Source organism: Epinephelus lanceolatus, chromosome 1 (genome assembly GCF_041903045.1).
Source record: "Epinephelus lanceolatus isolate andai-2023 chromosome 1, ASM4190304v1, whole genome shotgun sequence".
In the NCBI taxonomy this organism is placed as follows: Eukaryota; Metazoa; Chordata; class Actinopteri; order Perciformes; family Serranidae; genus Epinephelus; species Epinephelus lanceolatus.
This window is the reverse complement of record NC_135734.1, coordinates 9,878,499-9,896,321: the sequence shown is the minus strand read 5'-3', so window position 1 is coordinate 9,896,321 and position 17,823 is coordinate 9,878,499. Positions and strand designations below refer to the sequence as shown.

At 41.3% G+C, this 17,823-nt stretch overlaps 1 protein-coding gene across 1 annotated transcript; it reads left to right on the top strand.

Annotated features, from left to right (window-relative positions):
* Positions 1-351: 351 nt before the first annotated feature.
* lrrn1 (leucine rich repeat neuronal 1) lies at positions 352-17,811 on the top strand. Its single transcript, XM_033627548.2, has 2 exons — positions 352-705; positions 14,673-17,811. The coding sequence occupies exon 2, from the start codon at positions 14,834-14,836 to the stop codon at positions 16,985-16,987; it is 2,154 nt and encodes a 717-aa protein (XP_033483439.1). The 5' UTR covers positions 352-705; positions 14,673-14,833; the 3' UTR covers positions 16,988-17,811.
* The last annotated feature ends 12 nt before the right edge of the window (positions 17,812-17,823 follow it).

Here is a 17,823-nt window from a genome sequence, read left to right as displayed (position 1 = left end):
AGAAAAATATTCAGAGATCACTTAAGTGCCATTTGGGATCTTTAGGTGACACCAAGTAACCCATACATTATCCTCAAGGTTTGTGTAAAGAGGCTTTTTTCAGCAGTAATGCCATGTACCACCCCCCATCTCTCCACCCACGCACCCCCCCCCCCCCCCCCCCCCCCCCCACCCCCTCCCCCCTTCGCCCCCATGCCCCGCCGCCCTCCCCCTGCCTTTGTTCTCATCACAACAAGCCCGGAGCAGATGGTGCTCTGCTTTGCTTGGCCGACAGTGACAGACAGGCGCTCTCAGCCAATAGCCTGCTGGGGAATCAGCTGACTGGTCTGGACAGCGCCAGGTGTTTATATCATTTTTCTTCTCCATCCGTAGGAGGAGCAGGCGGCGGCGACGGCGTCGGCACAGCGGAGGAATATCGGGGCGACAAACCGGTCGGTGTTGGGTTGCAGCAGGTTGGAGATCTCTGTGCAGACCGCACCATGCCTCTCTCCGAGGCGCCCTGGGACTGACTGGATACACAGGCGACAAATCGCTGTAAACAGCCACCAGCTGAAACCTCAAGGATACAGGAATATGTTTTCTTACGCTGTCTGATAAAAACCATTCACTTGCCACATTAACATTGATCTTATTGCCGTGTATTGACGCGTACATCTGGATAAAGCAGCTGTGCGCTTGGGAACGTCGGACTGGAATGCCAACAAGGTGAGACCCCCGAGGAAAGGAAAGGCAGGGTTTCCACTGCTGTAGTCTGTTAGTTTCTTTATAGGGTGCATTTTATTTGGGAAAAATATGTGTTAAGTGATGTGGCTGGCGGCCACATCATCTAAACCCTAAAATAAACCTTTTGGTTGCAGATAATTGTTGTTTCCATGTGTTTAACCATGCATACTTTGTGAATGTGTTTCCATTCATAACATATTTCAATGAAAGGGCGATGCAGTGAGTTAGGATATATTTAGGCTGCAGACACACTCAAGGGCATGATCAGTTTTTTATCCAGATGCAGTCTGGATTGAGCCTCACTCACCACCTCAGGCTATAAATCGCTTCATGTGAACATTGAATCTTACAGACTGTTCAAATCAATCAATCAAATGTGTCAACCCATCACAATGCGTCAAATGATATTCCACAGAAAACAAACTTTGATCTCGTTGCGGTACTTGCCGTGCCAGCGGGAGCTGCGTGCGGCGCGCGCAACGCCGTATAAATGTGATTTGCATATTAATGTTAAAGTATGTCGGCAGATGTCTCGATTCCTCCGTTCTGGGCAAAAAAAAAGTCTCGGAGTCTCTAGGAAGACAAGGCCCTCTGTAAGAGATGCTGCGCTGAGAATGGGGTTGCATTGGCAGGGGGTCCATTGTGGCTCACCGACGCTGCTTCTGTCGCTGCAGCTGTTGCGCTTTTGTGATGGAGACTGCTGACTTGCATCGCTCAACTTCAGGCGGAGGGGCATACTGTAGGAAGGTTAGGATGATAAAGGGATTTATTTTTAATGTGGGGGTTTTGCTCGTCCTGCTCAGTTTCAGCCCACGGGACTCTATTTATGACCTCTTTTGACAGCAAAGTGCTGGGAGTCCTCATTTCTCTGCGGACCTCTGGGTCAAATAAAAGACTTTACAGTATAATAAACAGGACAAGAACACAGCTTAGTCTCAATATGTGCAATTGCTTCATAGATTTGTGTTTAAAGACTTTGAGCTTTTGAGCCAGACTGCTGTTATGTCATATTGAAACAAAAGCTGTTTTATTCTTGCGGTCTTTGTCTTGATGGCACTGCACTGCTGTTGTCTCACAGAGTAATTTTATAAGACTAAATATTTTTTTAAAAACTGAATGAACAGAATTGGTTAGATCCATGGACGAATTAAGAGACAATGGGCCCCTGGGCACAGACATGTAAAAGGCTCCGCCACCTCTCCTACAGAAGCAAGACACGCAGACTTTTTGTGGTTTTGTGTCTCTTTGTGGTTGTTTTGCCCTTTTTGTAGTTGTTTTCATTCTTTTTGCAGTTCATTTGCATCTTTTTGTGCTCATTTTTACATCTCTATTTTAGTAACATTTTGCAGGTGAAGGCCAGGGTGGCCCCTGAGATTTGGGCCCCTGGGCCTGTGCCCAGTAGGGCCGTTCAGTAATCCATCCATGGTTAGATCACCTGATTGATTCCTTGTTTTTGTGCCTCCTCCCTGGCTAACATGGACAAAGCACACACACACACACACACACACACACACACACACACACAGACACACACACACTGCTTGAACGCATGCGTTCAAGATGTCTCTTTTCTTTCTAACTTGATCATGAGGATATAGTGTAACAATAAGGCATGTTTGTCGCAGGCAGGTGTGTGCGTGCATGTGTGGGCGGGGTTGTTAGGAGACAGCAGGGCTCATGGGAGGGGGTAAAGGGCTTTAACCCCCACCACTGCCACCACCAGTATTTAGGTCCCAAGGGTGTATGGCAGGGTGAGGAGTGGGTTGGGGGGGGGGGGGGGGGGGGGGGGGGGGGGGGTCTTTGTTATTGAACTCACGCCTCCACCAGTACTCCTATAAGAAGGGCTGAGGCATTAACCCTTTGTCCTCTGTGAACTACACGTCTCAAAGACAGCAGACACAGTTAACAATTCAGCTCACCCTGTTCTCCATGATCTCCTTGGGACATCAATGTGTGTCCTGCAGCCATGACAGCCATTTTGACATTTTTCATCGTGAGCTAACTCTTGGCTCTGGGGAACAGGGGTGTGTGTGGTTGGACAACAGGAGCCATTTGTGGATGGTCCTCTGTGGTCCTTTACACCCTGTCATCACACATATAACATTAACGTGCAATTAAAACATATATGACCATCACATATATGATATTGGAAGATCAGCAGGTAAGTTTATGAACCTATGGTACAGATATATGGTTAGTTCAGACCTGAAAGGCTAATAAGGTAGACTGGCAAACCTTGTTAGGGGGCTGCTTTCAAAGAGAGTGTAATCTGGTCTGCTTGCACCATAAAGTGGGTTTATACTTATGCATTTTACTGATGCCATACCTACGGCATAGGCTCTGCGTTGACGTTGACATATACTGTACACCATATCCCACACCATAGTCTGACGTGTTCCTCTGAAAAAATGTAACTACACATTGCAATGACGCAGACCTCCACAAGCATTTGAAGTCTGCAGAATTATCCTGCCTTCATATAAGTAGAGGAAAAGTCTGCTAGCCACTAGGCTAACTTATGCAATAGGAAATGTCTTAGGCTTATAGCAATTAGGTTAGCATATTCTACATGTTGGAAAACATGTCTAGTATAAAACAACTTCTGTCGGTGAACCTTGTGAGTTATAATGGAGTTGAATTTTCTAACGTTACCTTTGTTAAATGTTGCTGTTGTTCCTGGCTTCATATGAGTAGAGGAAAAGTCTGCTAGCTGATAGAGGAGATGGCTATGGATCTGGTAGTAGAGACGTTTGGCCTGTAAGTGTAACTGGATCTAGGCAGCTTTTGGTGGTTCTATCTCTAACTATCGTAATTATTTTATGTAAATGCACACAGCTTTATAGCTGCCCAACTCTTTCCCTTTTAATCTGGTTAAGTTCAACCTCTTTTAAAGTAGGAGAATGCATTCAATGGCTCTCTCCATTCAAAAGCAATGGCCTAATCATGACCTTTATTACAAATAACTCCAATTTTGTTAATGTGTCTGTTTGCAGTTTTTAAGACCTGCCTTTTAAGATCTTTTTGGAGTTATAGCAGGTTACACTCCTGTGTTTCAAATACATTTACACTGCCGTTTGCTCTTCTTACCATAATACCGTCAGCCCAGTAGCCAGAAGAAAAGGTTGGCATTGTACACTTCTGCAAACTGAATATGTTACATCAGTACATTTCATACATAATATATCAATATTTCCACTTAAGTAGTATGTGAGCTTACTTTCTCTGTGGGAAGAAGAGGGGATGGCGGATGGTGTGTGAGTGGTGAGATGTTTGCCAAACTGCAGGCCACTGTTCAAGACCAACAAACAACAAAAGTGGATGTTTTTAGCGAGTCATTACTGTGTTTCCACAGACTTTTTAGCTGCTAAACAATGGGTGTATATTTTTCCACCAGGTATTGTGCCACACAAAGTTTTTTTTAAAGCCAAACCATGATGTTTTCCCTAAACTAACCAAGTAGTTTTTGTGCCTAAACCTAACCACACATGAACCACAGCATTGCTGAAATGTAAAGAAACAACGTACAAATGTGTCTGTGGTTTGCTGAAACGCACAATACCAAAAAAATTTTGTGGCAACTGTGTTTATACCTTATGAGCGGTTGTTTCACCAAGACAATAGGCAGTATGGGACTGAAAAACCTTTTCCATAGTTGTAAGAACCCCATCTTTGGGTGGGTCTGCACTGCAAGTAGAAATGATAATTGTTCTTATAGAATGCTATTTTGAGAGACTCAAGCACAACCATCAGTGATGTAAGTGTATGTTCCTTGGTCAAACAAAGCCAATGCAACACTGGCAACTACCATTTTTAAAATCCTTTCTTTTTACTGTTGCTACACTATACACCAATTCAATGTTTAACACAGTAAAGAATTATACTCAAAGCGCATTCACAAAAGAATCGGTCCACTCGTTTGGATTAATTGAAAAAGAAAGAGATTGACTGTGGTTTAGGAGGTATAGCGGGTCGTCCAGTTTGATTCCGGGCTTCTTTAGTTCATATGTCGAAGTATCCTTGGACAAGATACTGAACCCCAAATTGCTCCTGATGCCTGTTTCATCAGTGTGTGAATGTCTAAAAAACTGAGGAGCAGGTGGCATCCTGTATGGTAGCCTCAGCCACCAGTGTGTGGATGAGTTAATGTGCCTCATAGTGTAAAGCGTTTTTGAGTGGCCGGAAGACAAGAAAGGTACTATACAAGAGCAAGACCATTTACATTGTACCATCCAGTCAACACATATGAAGCATTCGTTCCCCTTTTTATCTGTTGCTCACCCCCCCTCCATTCTTCCTGTACTGTTGCCTAACACAGGGCCTTTATTGGTCATTCTTGTCTGATGTTCGAGCGCATGCTGTTTATGCTAAAACCTGACCTTATCCTCTCAAAACCCTTACCGAAACTCCTTGACTCTTGTCCAGCTCATTCCCAGAACCAATTTGACAGTTTCATAACATATCCTTAATACAGTAGGTCATGGAACTCAGCGTACCACACCATATAAACAACAGACAACACAAACAACAGCTTGTAATGAAAAAAGGGGAAAAAAACATGAAGAAATATAGTCCAGGCTTTACTGAGCATATATGCAACAGTGGAAATACAACTCGTCAAAGTAAAAGTGACATTGCCATACCAACCGCTGGCCAGCTTATTATACATCACTTGAGTGTTCCTACTGCCGGTGCAAATGCAAACAGAAAAAAGCCCATAAGGGTATGTAGTTCCTGGGTGAGCTCCCTGGTGGGCAGTTTCTCTCAGGGAGTCGCCAGAACTGTTTGGTCTGAAAAACACCTATAGAAAAATGATTCACCACAAATCAGATCAATCAGCTTGTAGAGAGGCTGTCCACTGACACTTGCGCTTCCTGGTTAAAGGTGAACTAGTTTCAGAGGTGCAGCAATCAAGCTGCTGTAAAATCAGTACCATGAGTGTTGCTGATGACGAAGTTTTCTCCAACCAGGGGGGACCTAACGTGAGTCATCTTATGTAAAACCAGCGTGCATGTACGCCGGAAATTTCACAGTTACTTAAACACAAGAAATCCAGCAGCAAGTGTGCATGCACAACTCAGTGTACCACTTTTAACGGTGGCCCCATTGTTACAATGTATGATACTTAACATAATTACCTTGCATATTTTTGGATATCAGGAGAGGTTATCCATACAGTTATACTGCACACACAAATGTGGCATTGTTTCCTCGCTGGATGGGCGATCACAGTCCTACAGCAAACCTGCTACAAGCATTGTTTAGAAAATGGGGGCTCGTTTTTCAACTTCTGCTTATTTGACACTCCTGCGAGGAAGCGAGGTGTGTTATATTAAATCCTTAGGGGGAGGGAATAGAGAAAGCATTAGAGGCAGGTGTGAGCATGAGCAAAAGGATCATGACAACCCATTTTGAGCACAGTGAGGTCCTGATTCCCTCATCATCCTAAGAAAAAAATATAGTTTACATGACTATAGTCTCCAAGGGAGCTGTAACTGTTTATGTGTCTGCTGGAGTCTGATTGGATAAATGTTCACCAAGCAGCTTTAATATGTTTTTTTCCCCTATCTATTCTGCTGTTAAAATGGAGGAAATAGGAGAGCATAAGGAAAGACAGATAGTTCAGTTTTCACTTCATGTATTAGGTGTATTTTTGCTTCATTTAGCCTGTTCTCTGTGTTACATATCCCCCCATGTTGAGTTTCCTTGTCACTCAGGTTCAATTATCTAATTCAGGAGTGTTTTTGTCACCTCCATTTTGTTCAGTTTGTGACAAGATGTGTTTATTGGCTCCCTGGGGTTGTTTATCTCACTTGCTCCACCTGTAATTTGTTTTCCTTCATTTCTGTATTTATCTTTTTTTTATGAGTGTGCAGATGGGTAAACTGAAGCTCAAAGGCAAACCTGGGCCAGTGGGGATATATGTAGGTGCATCTCCCAAGACAGCCCCAATGCAAGACTCTTGTTATCCTGTTTAAATCACATTTTCATTTTCTCATGTCACTCTCAATTGTTATCACATTCAAGGAGGGATTTCCTTGATGATGAGCCTGAGTGTCCCCAGACTAACTTGGGACAGGAATTTGAAAACTGACTTAGCGAGTGATTCAGAGGGAGACTTTATTTAGTACAGCGTTTCACAACTTCTGTCACTCACATATCAACCTGGATTATGTCAGCTTTGCATTACATTAAAAAACGATTACTTTCCTCTCATCAGTAGGCCTACACATCACTAACATACACATATGTGGCCGTGGCACCTACATTTTGGAATGCTCTGCCTGCTCCCTTACGATCTGCTGACTTTGATTTCTTTTAAAAGCCAAGATACACTTGTTCAGACAGGCGTTTGGCTAACTTTTTTATGGGAGCAACACGCAGCAAAGGGCCACAGGCCGGAGCTGAACCTGGGCCGCCGCGGCAACAGCCCCGCACAGGCATTTGGCTAACTTGTATGCATCAAAGCTGTGTTTTTTAAAATTTTGTGTATTGTTGTGTAGTGTGAATTCCTTTTTTTTCTTGTGTGTGTACAATTAGTTTCGTATGTAGTCACTTTGTCTCTGTGATTTCTTTCTTGGTGTATATTGCTCTTGGGAAGCATTTTGTGACCTATGTCTGCGAAAAGCACTATGTAAATACATATTACTTACTTACTTACTTACATACAAAATAATAGATGTTAACACAGTGGTGTCACCTGTTGGTTTGTGGACTCCCATTTTAAAGCCCTAAGTTTGACCATCTGGAGCCAGAAGTGGCCATATTTGGACGATATCCTAGCTGCTCGCTTGGTTAGCATGGCACATTTACAGCAATGGTTAACTGCGATAATGCTAATGCTAATTTTTGCTAGTAAAAAACAGGCTTAAAACCTGGAAAAACATTTGACTCTTTAGAGGGTATTTTAGTACAACTAAACGCCAGACAAAGCATTACAATTAACTTTCTTCAATTGGAAACTCATTGAAATGGTGACAGCGACAGCTACGCCTACACTATGAATCTGGGGTTACACCATGGTAACGTTACCTAACCACTGTTGTTGCCGTGGTCGAGGCTTGTCAATGGACAGCAACCACTTGTCACTCAAAGCTGCCACACCCTTAAGTATGCATAACTTTGAGCCTTAATGTCATTTAAATGGGTTAATTTTATACACATTCTATAAATATTCACCCCCCTACAGTTGTCATGAACAGTGAAATGAAGTTTTCAGATCAAAACTGTTTTTGTACCAGGCTGTAAACATGTGAGTTTCTGCTGTATGGTTGTGCATTTTAAGATGGGGGTCTATGGGAATTAACTTTTGGAGCCAGCATTACGTGGCCATTAAAGGAACTGCAGTTTTTTGGCACTTCCACATTGGCTTCATTTTTCACCCTCAGAGGTTGACGCTTGATCAGAGACATCTATGTTTCATCCCACGCCTTGTGGTATGAATTCAGATTCTGAGCATGTGGGTAATCTGGATGAGTGCAGTCACTGTCATTATAATACATATCACTTCATAACTTTATAGATGAAGTGAAGCTTAACTACACTAGTGGTTGCAAGTAATTACAAAATGGTTGTTACTGTACCACCTGCAGAGGTGCTTGGATATTTTTAGGCAATGTCTTTCGGAAGTGACATCTTTGGACTTACATCAGGATGCCAATTAACAATTTGGCACACTATAAGTGACAGTTTCTCAACTGGAAATGACAGGGATCTCCTTTCATGGCTTGAAATGAAAGTCACAGCTGTCAGGTGTGTTCAGAGTTGAAATGGCAGCCTACTGTGCATGATCATTTTAACTTTAGCCACTCATGCCATGAAAAGGTTCCCAGCTTTGGAGGTAGCCCATCGAATTGGTATCCACTGTTACCAACAATGCAGGCCAAATACTCTACAAAATTATCAAACTAACACAAAACCTAAGGCCTAAACTAATGCTGTTTTAGTGTTGTTACTTTAAGGGGAAAAAGAAGATAAAAATCTATTATCACAAATCCAAACTTCTGCAGTATACATAACTATAATTTAGGGAAAGTAGGATTTCCTGATAGCATTGTGTATGTATCACCTGCAGCCATTGAACATGCCATTATACAGTTGCTATGTACATTAAGTTGTGATTCTTAGGTAAAAGGAAAAAAAAGTGTTAATTAAAAGAGATGTCTGTTGACTATCAAAAGTATTCTTAGCTTGTGTGAGTATCCATTGACAGCACTCTGAAAAATCATCTGTAGTTAGTTTGCATCCTGTCTGCTTTCAGAATACTTCATTATGTCAGTTTTCCTGTGGGTTTGTTGAATGGGTTTATGGTTCGATGTCTGAAATAAGATCTGTGGTTAACACAACTGTAAGAGATTTTCATGTTTGTTCTACAACATAAAACAGGTCAGTGAATACCTCACATGTGAATTCTGAAGATTTTACATGTTTAAAGAAAGGGCGGTTGCCAACAACTTGCCAAATGAGACTACAGAGCGTCATCACGCCAAATGTGGCTTTACAGCCCCTTGTAGTGGTGACATTTAAGTCACATGACTGTGGTGTTTGTTTATAGCCTAATGTTAGTTTTTTATGTCTGGTGACTGCATTTAAGCTTCAAAAATAACAAAAATCCAGGGCAATGCACATGCACACTCCCTGCACATGCCAATGTTATGAACATTTTTTACATTTCACAAACTTTATAGTTATGTACTATATGTGCGTCCTGTAGTAGGTTGTCACTGTGACAGCCAGACTTTGATTTGATTTCTGTGTGTTTGTGTCACCATCAGCAGCATCCAGTCTGATTCACATAGGATCCATTAATTAAGTAATGGATACCTATCTTTCAACTTCACAATATTAAATAATAGTGGATATAAAATGGGAATCGCAACAGCAACATAAATCAATAGTTTACATAGTTTTCAGTTCATAGGCTCTTGTGACATGCAGCTGTTCTGCACAGCTGTCTGGTACTACCTGCCCCTGAAAATTAAGATAATTATTCACTTTATTTCCTTTCGCACCATCAGAATTACCGCCTCACCATTAGATGAACTTCAACCACAGGAAATTCAACATTAAAGGGGCACTGCAAAGATCATCAGTAATCAGACCATCTGTCATTTCTCTGAGGACCACTGACACAAGCCCACCTTCGGTAACCATCAGTGCTCTTCCTGCTCCATTAACTTTGTATTGTTAATTAGCATCAATCTACAAAACCACTGACGACGATCACCAGCCAAACTTAGCACAGAACCTAAATTAAAAACATTTAAAAAGTATGTGATTGTGTGTCTGAATATGCATCAATGTTAGATTATAGAGGACGTAGGTGGGGTAAAGAAATGAAACTGGATCTAAAGACTAAGTGGCTGAAAAGTATACTAATAGAAAATAACTGCTGCTTACTGATCCATGTCTGTGGGTGCAGTGTTAAACACCTGTCCCACTTGTGAGTTCTGTGTCTTAGATTAATAAAATCCGCACTACAGTAACCCCACACATTACAAAGTAATATGAAGTGATCCTTCTTCCCACAGCAGGTATTGTTGAAAGGTGCTTTAGACGACAGAGTTTATGTCTGCAGCTGTTGGTATTTATTTTAAGTATCCCATTCACAGGTTCAAAAGTGGCTGTGGTTACAACTTCTGGCTTTTTCCGTTTCCTGCCTTCCTGCCTTTGGTGTTGTGTTGAGTGTTCTTCCACCTGCTGTGTGTTGTAAGCTTTCCTGTGGCTCTGGGACTCGAATCACAATGGACCTGTGAAGCCTGTGTCAGGATGTCCCAGACAGCTTTTAGTTGTTGTTGAGAAATCAACCAACAGGATGTTGACACTGATTTTTATAGTCTTTTAAGTGCTCATAGTTACATCAGGACAGCGTTTTTTGGGTTTTTTTTTTTTCAGCCAACCTACTTTTCTCTTTGGCAACTGTGTCATATTATGAGAGAGTTTAGTATTAAATAGGATCAGAAACTTCTTAATTTTACATTGCATAAAAACAAAGCTGTCTGCATTTGTCAAATGCGGAGAATCTAAGATTAACCCATTTGTGGTAAATAAATGATGAAAAGTGTGAGAGCAGACGGTTGTGTATTTAAATATCTGGCATATAATCCTGATGCATTGCATAATTTTAAGGACATTTTGTGAAAATATACAGCACAAACAATATTTATATCTATACAAAAGAGTCTTATTAAGACCATCTGGAGTCCCGTTTTTGATATTGTTATTAAAGTATAGAGGAAAATAAAAGCAATGTAAGAATGAGTCGAAGATGTACAACTGCATTTTTCAACAGTATTAATCTTTTCAATTAAAACAATTATTTTGACATACAATACTGATTAAATTATTTACTTAATCTGCCTTTTTGTATGACTGTAGTATGCAAAGAAGGTAGATTATAATTAGTATTATTAGTTATAATATAGTCTTTTTTTAATGCCAAAGATTTTTGAGTAATTTTAATGGGATGACTGTGGTGCATGGACAGAGCAAGCTACAGAAAGGTTATCAAATGTCAGCTTCTATATCCTACAAACATTTCTGTCAATACTGCAGCGTAATTGAAATATTTTATATAAATTGTTAAGGGACAGAATATTTAGACACTGACAATATTACAAAGAAGCACTTAAGGAATCATTTTCATAATGAGATTAGCGATGAAATGCCGTATGTGTCTCAGATTTCACTGATATGTTGCTTTTAATTAAAGTGCTAAGTTACCTGTTTCTCTCCTCTGGGTTTGAATCCACTACATTGCCTCTAGCTAATCTCCACTTTAGTATCTCCATCCACTAATCCTGACTGGCACAGCAATAGTCACAGTATACAGTGCTTTAGCTTAAAGACAAGATACTGTACTATCCCTGTTTTACCCGTGCTCCGCCCTGGCCCATAGGGAATCCTCGGTATAGGAGGAGCAGGGATGTGTTTCTGTCTTCCTGGTGCTGTTGCCAGGCAGTTTGCATTCAGATGAATTAGTCAGCTCTCTTGTTTGAAAGCCTCTTAAGTGCTATCGTCTTAAGCTGGTGTTGACCATAAAGCTGTGTGGTGGAGAAGGCAGTGGCACTATGATGCTGCCGTATGGCTCTCCACTGGATAGGGTGCCTCCTTTAGTAAATACAACTAATTGAGTGTTGAGTTGTCTGTTGCTGTAGGATACTGCACGTGCATAGGCTTGTTAAAGGAGTGCTGGCAACCTAATCCTGTTTATAAACAATGGTTAGGGATAAGACTGCGGCATAGAAACAGTATGTCTATATGCAGTAGTTGCATGTGAACAGAATTATTGAATGAGTGGGACACATTATGTCATGTAAAAGATAAAAGGAATATATAGAGTGGCGCCCCTAAGGGGGGATACATCTGCTGGAACAACTGGCATGGCCATTTTCAAAGGGTTCCCTTCAGCTCTCACCTCAAGATATCTGGATGAAAATGGGTGCCTGGGAGTCTCCCCTAAACTTGTTCCTAGTAAATGTTTTGTTCCTTACAATAAATGTGCTCCGTCAAATTAAAGCTGTATATTTGTCTTTTTAAGGAAAAGGACAAGCAGCCGATTTGAAGAGCAATAAATCATAAAACATGTATACATAACACATTAAAACAGGATTGTTGTGGAACTCAAAATGCTGACTGCACAGGTATTAGTTTATGCAGAGACCAAAGTATATTATTACGTGATTTCTTACCTCCCCATATTGACATAGTTTCAATTTAGCATGCCAACATTAGCAGATTAGTACTTAACAGGAAGTACAGCTGAGTGTAATGGCTTGGTGATAGTTTTGCAGGTATTTGGTCATAAACCAAAGTACTGGACAAATTAAGATCGTGGCCTGATGATGACACAAAATGAAAAAGTTAAAGGAATGACAAAGTTATTACAAGTCATTCTGAGGGGAATATGCATAACTGGTAAGTTAAATACCAATCCAGCATGTTGAGGCATTTCACTTAAATGTACAATGCACAAAAGTAAGAGGAAAAGTCAGGAGGCTTAGTCCTCCAGGAATCATGAATGTCTGGTCCTAAGAGGATGAAGAGCAGAAGCTGCACACTGACTCCAAACCACAAATTTACCTAAATGTTTCGATACTATTCAGATCTTCATCAGATCCAGTCGTTTGAAATTGGACTCCACACGCATATACTGCATACCAACATAGTGATGGCCACTATGATAAACATCCCAGAACAATTAACAATCAATGTAATCACACGAAAGGAAACATTAAAATAGCCATGAGTGCCTTTACAAAATTTCATGGCAAACCATCCAATAGCTGTTTGAATTTTTCAGTCTGAACCATAGTGGTAGTGGTAGTGCTACGTTGCCATCCCTAGATAAATATATATATATATATATATATATATATATATACATACAGTCATAGTAGATATATATATATATATATATATATATATATATATATATATATATATATCACTGTAATGCCCATGTATTCATAGAGAGTGAGTGGTTTACAATGTATCACTGGCATTGCTTAGAAGCTGTCTATTGTTTGCCAGACTGAAGGCTTTATCTTCCAAGTCACAGGAGTAAGTGTTACTGCCATATGGGCAAGCAGATGCCCATTGTACCTCTCAGGAGCTGGCATTCGCTGAACCAAGCAACTGAGCTAGATCAGTGTCTCTGGTCCTCTCACTACCCTCTCCTGAAATCCCTCTTTGCGATCACACGTCGTAGAGTTAAAGAATGCTACTCAAAGTTTTCCCTTCTGTACCCAATCATCCCAGAGAAAATCCTAAGCCTGCTGAAAACTTTTTTTTCATGTTTGCCCTAAATTCAGATTGCTGACGACGTTGCATTAAAAATTAAGACACATCTCTTTTTTGCTTTCTTTGAGGCATGGCACATACTAATATCTCATAGTGTTTAATGATGTTCGGAGAAGCTAATGATCGAGTCCTTATGGGCCTGTTGAACAGATGAAAGCCCTCAATGGAATTTGATCTGTTTCCAAGTAGTTCACAGCAGTGTTTTGTGCAGGCATTGTAATGAGCTGAACTTGCATTTTCTCAAAACTGTTGATGCTGCACACAACTCACAGTCTCACAAGGATAGTGGGGATGTAGTTGTTGTTCTTAGTCAGTCTGTTGTCGTAAGTAATTGCTTCATTACAAGAAACATGAAACAATATATGAAATCCACTAATTGTTACATACAAAACTAAGTCATGACTACAGTCATACTAGCTGCTTTGTGAGGCTGTGCTAAGACACAGTAGTGCTTTGAGATAAATGTCAACATGCTGATATGCTCACAATGACAACAATAACATGCTGATGCTTAACAGCTATTTCTTCATAAACCAAACTATTAGACAAATTGATATGATGTATGTACCAAATGTCATGTCAGTGGCACCCCCAGAATTTTTTCACAGGGATGGCCAGATGGGGCCACTGATAATCTTGGGGTGGCACACCAAATCCAAAAGGTTGAGCAGTTTGTTTGTTTTTTTAGAAATTATCTGGTGCACAAAGACTCATACTGGTACTGTTAACACTTTAAGTTGCACACCAATCCTGTTTTATGGTACTGGTGTCGGCAAAAAATGTTGATGCACATATGGTCGTTAGTGCAGTTGCTTGTTTACCATATTACATGAATGCCGAGTGAACATCTCGCAAAACCCGTTCAATCTTTAAAACTTTATATGAAATAAAAACAATCAAATCATTGACTATTTGTATTGAACAGCCAAATCTGATTCAACTTACATAATGCTGAGTCAGGTACAACCCTAATTGAGTATTATATGATAATACATGAGTATTAGTGACAGACAAACATTGCTTTCCCTTGAGCCATGCTGCCAGAATGTCTTAAAACATAATTATGAATTTTATACCTTCTTCATTAAAAACACTGGGTAGACTTTGTTTTCTTTATAATGACATACATGTTTTTTGTCTTTCTTTTCCAGATTACTCTGGGGCTCCAAGACCTAGATGTGATATCCTACCCTCTACTTCAACTCCTTACCATTTCACTGGACTGACAGACCTAATCAGCGAAAAGTCTGGTTGATGAGTGTTACGCACTCTATCCCAAAATCATCTGTCCCTCCTCCTGTCTTACCCCAGCATGGCTAGACGGAGGTTAGACTGCTTACTTCTAGGCCAGGTGTTAGCTGGCCTGACGCTGGTATCGATAGGACTATCCTTCGTCCAGAGCAATGAATGCCCCCAGCTGTGTGTGTGCGAGATCCGGCCCTGGTTTACCCCTCAGTCCACCTACAGAGAAGCCATCACAGTGGACTGCAATGACCTTCGCTTAACACGCATCCCGGGAAACCTCTCCAGTGACACTCAGGTACTCCTCCTTCAGAGCAACTACATTGCCAGGACCAATGACGAGCTGGAGCAGCTCTTCAACCTGACTGAGCTGGACTTGTCCCAGAACAACTTCAGTAGCATCCGGGATGTTGGCCTTACCAATATGTCCCAGCTCACCACGCTTCACCTGGAGGAGAACCAGATCACGGAAATGCCAGATTATTGTCTGCAGGACCTCAGCAATCTGCAGGAGCTCTACATCAACCACAATCAGATCAACACCATCTCTGCCAATGCCTTCTCTGGGCTCCACAACCTGCTCAGGCTTCACCTTAACTCCAACAAGCTTAAGACCATCAACAGCCAGTGGTTTGAATCAACGCCCAACCTAGAGATCCTCATGATTGGGGAGAACCCTGTTGTTGGAATAATGGACTTCAATTTCAAGCCGCTGGGTAACCTTAGAAGCCTTGTTTTGGCTGGAATGGATTTGACAGACATCCCTGGAAATGCCTTTGTGGGACTTGACAATCTTGAGAGCCTCTCTTTCTATGACAATAAGCTGGTCCGAGTTCCTCAGAGAGCCCTTCAGAAACTACCTAACCTTAAGTTCCTGGATTTGAACAAAAACCCAGTGCACAAGATTCAGGAAGGAGATTTCAAGAACATGCTAAGACTGAAGGAGCTGGGCATAAACAACATGGGAGAGCTGGTTTCTATGGACCGGTATGCTCTGGACAATCTTCCTGAGCTCACAAAGCTGGAGGCTACAAACAACCCCAAGTTCTCTTTCATCAACCGTCAAGCCTTCCGTGATGTCCCAGCCTTGGAGAGCTTAATGTTGAACAACAATGCCCTGAATGCCCTTTATCAGTCCACAGTGGACTCTCTCCCCAACTTGCGTGAGATCAGCATCCACAGTAATCCTCTGCGCTGTGGCTGTGTCATTCAGTGGATGAGCTCCAACAAAACCACCGTCCGTTTCATGGAACCTCTATCCATGTTTTGTGCCATGCCAACAGAAGTAAGGGGTTTGCATGTCCGAGAGGTGCTGCAGAATAAATTAGCAAACCAGTGCCTGCCCCTGATTTCCCATGATACTTTCCCAAGCCACCTCAACCTTGACATCGGAATGACCTTGGACTTGGACTGCAGAGCCATGTCCCAGCCTGAGCCTGAAATATACTGGGTGACACCAATGGGGAACAAGGTAATGATGGACACCCAATCTGACAAGTACAGCCTCAGCAGTGAAGGGACATTGAGAATTTCTCATATCCAAGTAGAAGACTCTGGCAGATACACCTGTGTGGCTCAAAATGCAGAGGGAGCTGACACAAGAGTGACAGCTATACGGGTGAACGGCACTCTGTTAGACAGCACTCAGCTCATGAAGATCTACGTCAAACAAACAGAATCTCACTCTATCCTTGTCTCCTGGAAAATAAACTCCAATGTGATGACCTCTAACCTCAAGTGGTCATCTGCCACCATGAAAATAGACAATCCACATATTACTTACACTGCCAGAGTACCTGTCGATGTCCACGAGTACAACCTTACACATTTACAACCAGCAACTGAGTACGAGGTGTGCCTCACCGTCTCCAACATCCACCAACAAACACAGAAGTCGTGTGTGAATGTGACGACAAAGCAAGCGACCTTTGCTGTGGAAATATCTGACCAAGGGACCAACACTGCTCTTGCAGCAGTCATGGGAACCATGTTTGCAGTCATCAGTCTGGCCTCTCTGGGAGTATACATTGCCAAGAGGTGGAAGAGGAAAAACTATCACCATTCTCTGAAAAAGTACATGCAGAAAACCTCATCAATACCGCTAAACGAGTTGTACCCTCCTCTTATCAACTTGTGGGAGGCAGACAGTGAGAAGGAGAAAGAGGGCTCATCTGAGGCCAAACCCAGTCAGGTGGACACCACACGCAGCTATTACATGTGGTGAGAGCTATTATCCAGCCGGAGATTGAGAGACATATTTCTTTCAGGAGCACAAATATACATACTTGCTTCTTCATGTAACCGATTTTTTTCTTTCATGTTTCCTATTTTCTTCGGTTTGCTCTCAGACTTCCTCTTTAAAGCAAACGACAAGCCAAGATTTTCAGATCTTTAGTTTAGCATATTGCCTTTTTACCTTTCGCCCATTTTGACACACAATATGGCAGCTTTCTTTAGCTTCCTGGACTTAGTAGTTACTGTGCTTTATTTTTAGTACTTGTTTTAATGAACACAGCATGAGCATTGTCATGGATTCAGTACATGCGAGCAAAGGAAAAGCTAAAATCCAACCTGTTTTTGACATGTTTTTATGGAGACTGCTGTCTTTCTTTCTCTTGTAAAACAGTTTCACTGTTGACTGTTGTGCACTGAAATATATATACTAATTTGTCTATCAACTCAAATATAAGCTGACAAAGTATGTTTAGACTTGATATACTGTCTATTGAATAATGTTAGCAATTCCTCTGTAATGTTGTATCAGCTAATTTACTTTTTGTACATTAAATAATTATAATAACATAATAAGTATGTTTGATTTAGACTTTAAGTTTGCAGAGCAGCTACTGTAAACCAGCAATAGAAAAATGAATGTTATGAACTAGGTAACTAGATGTAAGGCTTTTTACATTTCTTAAATATTTCTTTTCTTATTTTGCTAGAATATGTCTACAATCACTGGTTTTGTTGTGGTTTACACACACAAACATTGTTTATTGAGGGGCAAGTTAAATAAAATCGTCTTTCCTCATATTTTTTAAACCATGATTTCAACACCAA

What these genes read in the sequence shown, in the direction of transcription:
- lrrn1 (XM_033627548.2), top strand. Translation starts at nt 14,834, where the DNA reads ATGGCTAGACGGAGGTTAGACTGCTTACTTCTAGGCCAGGTGTTAGCT.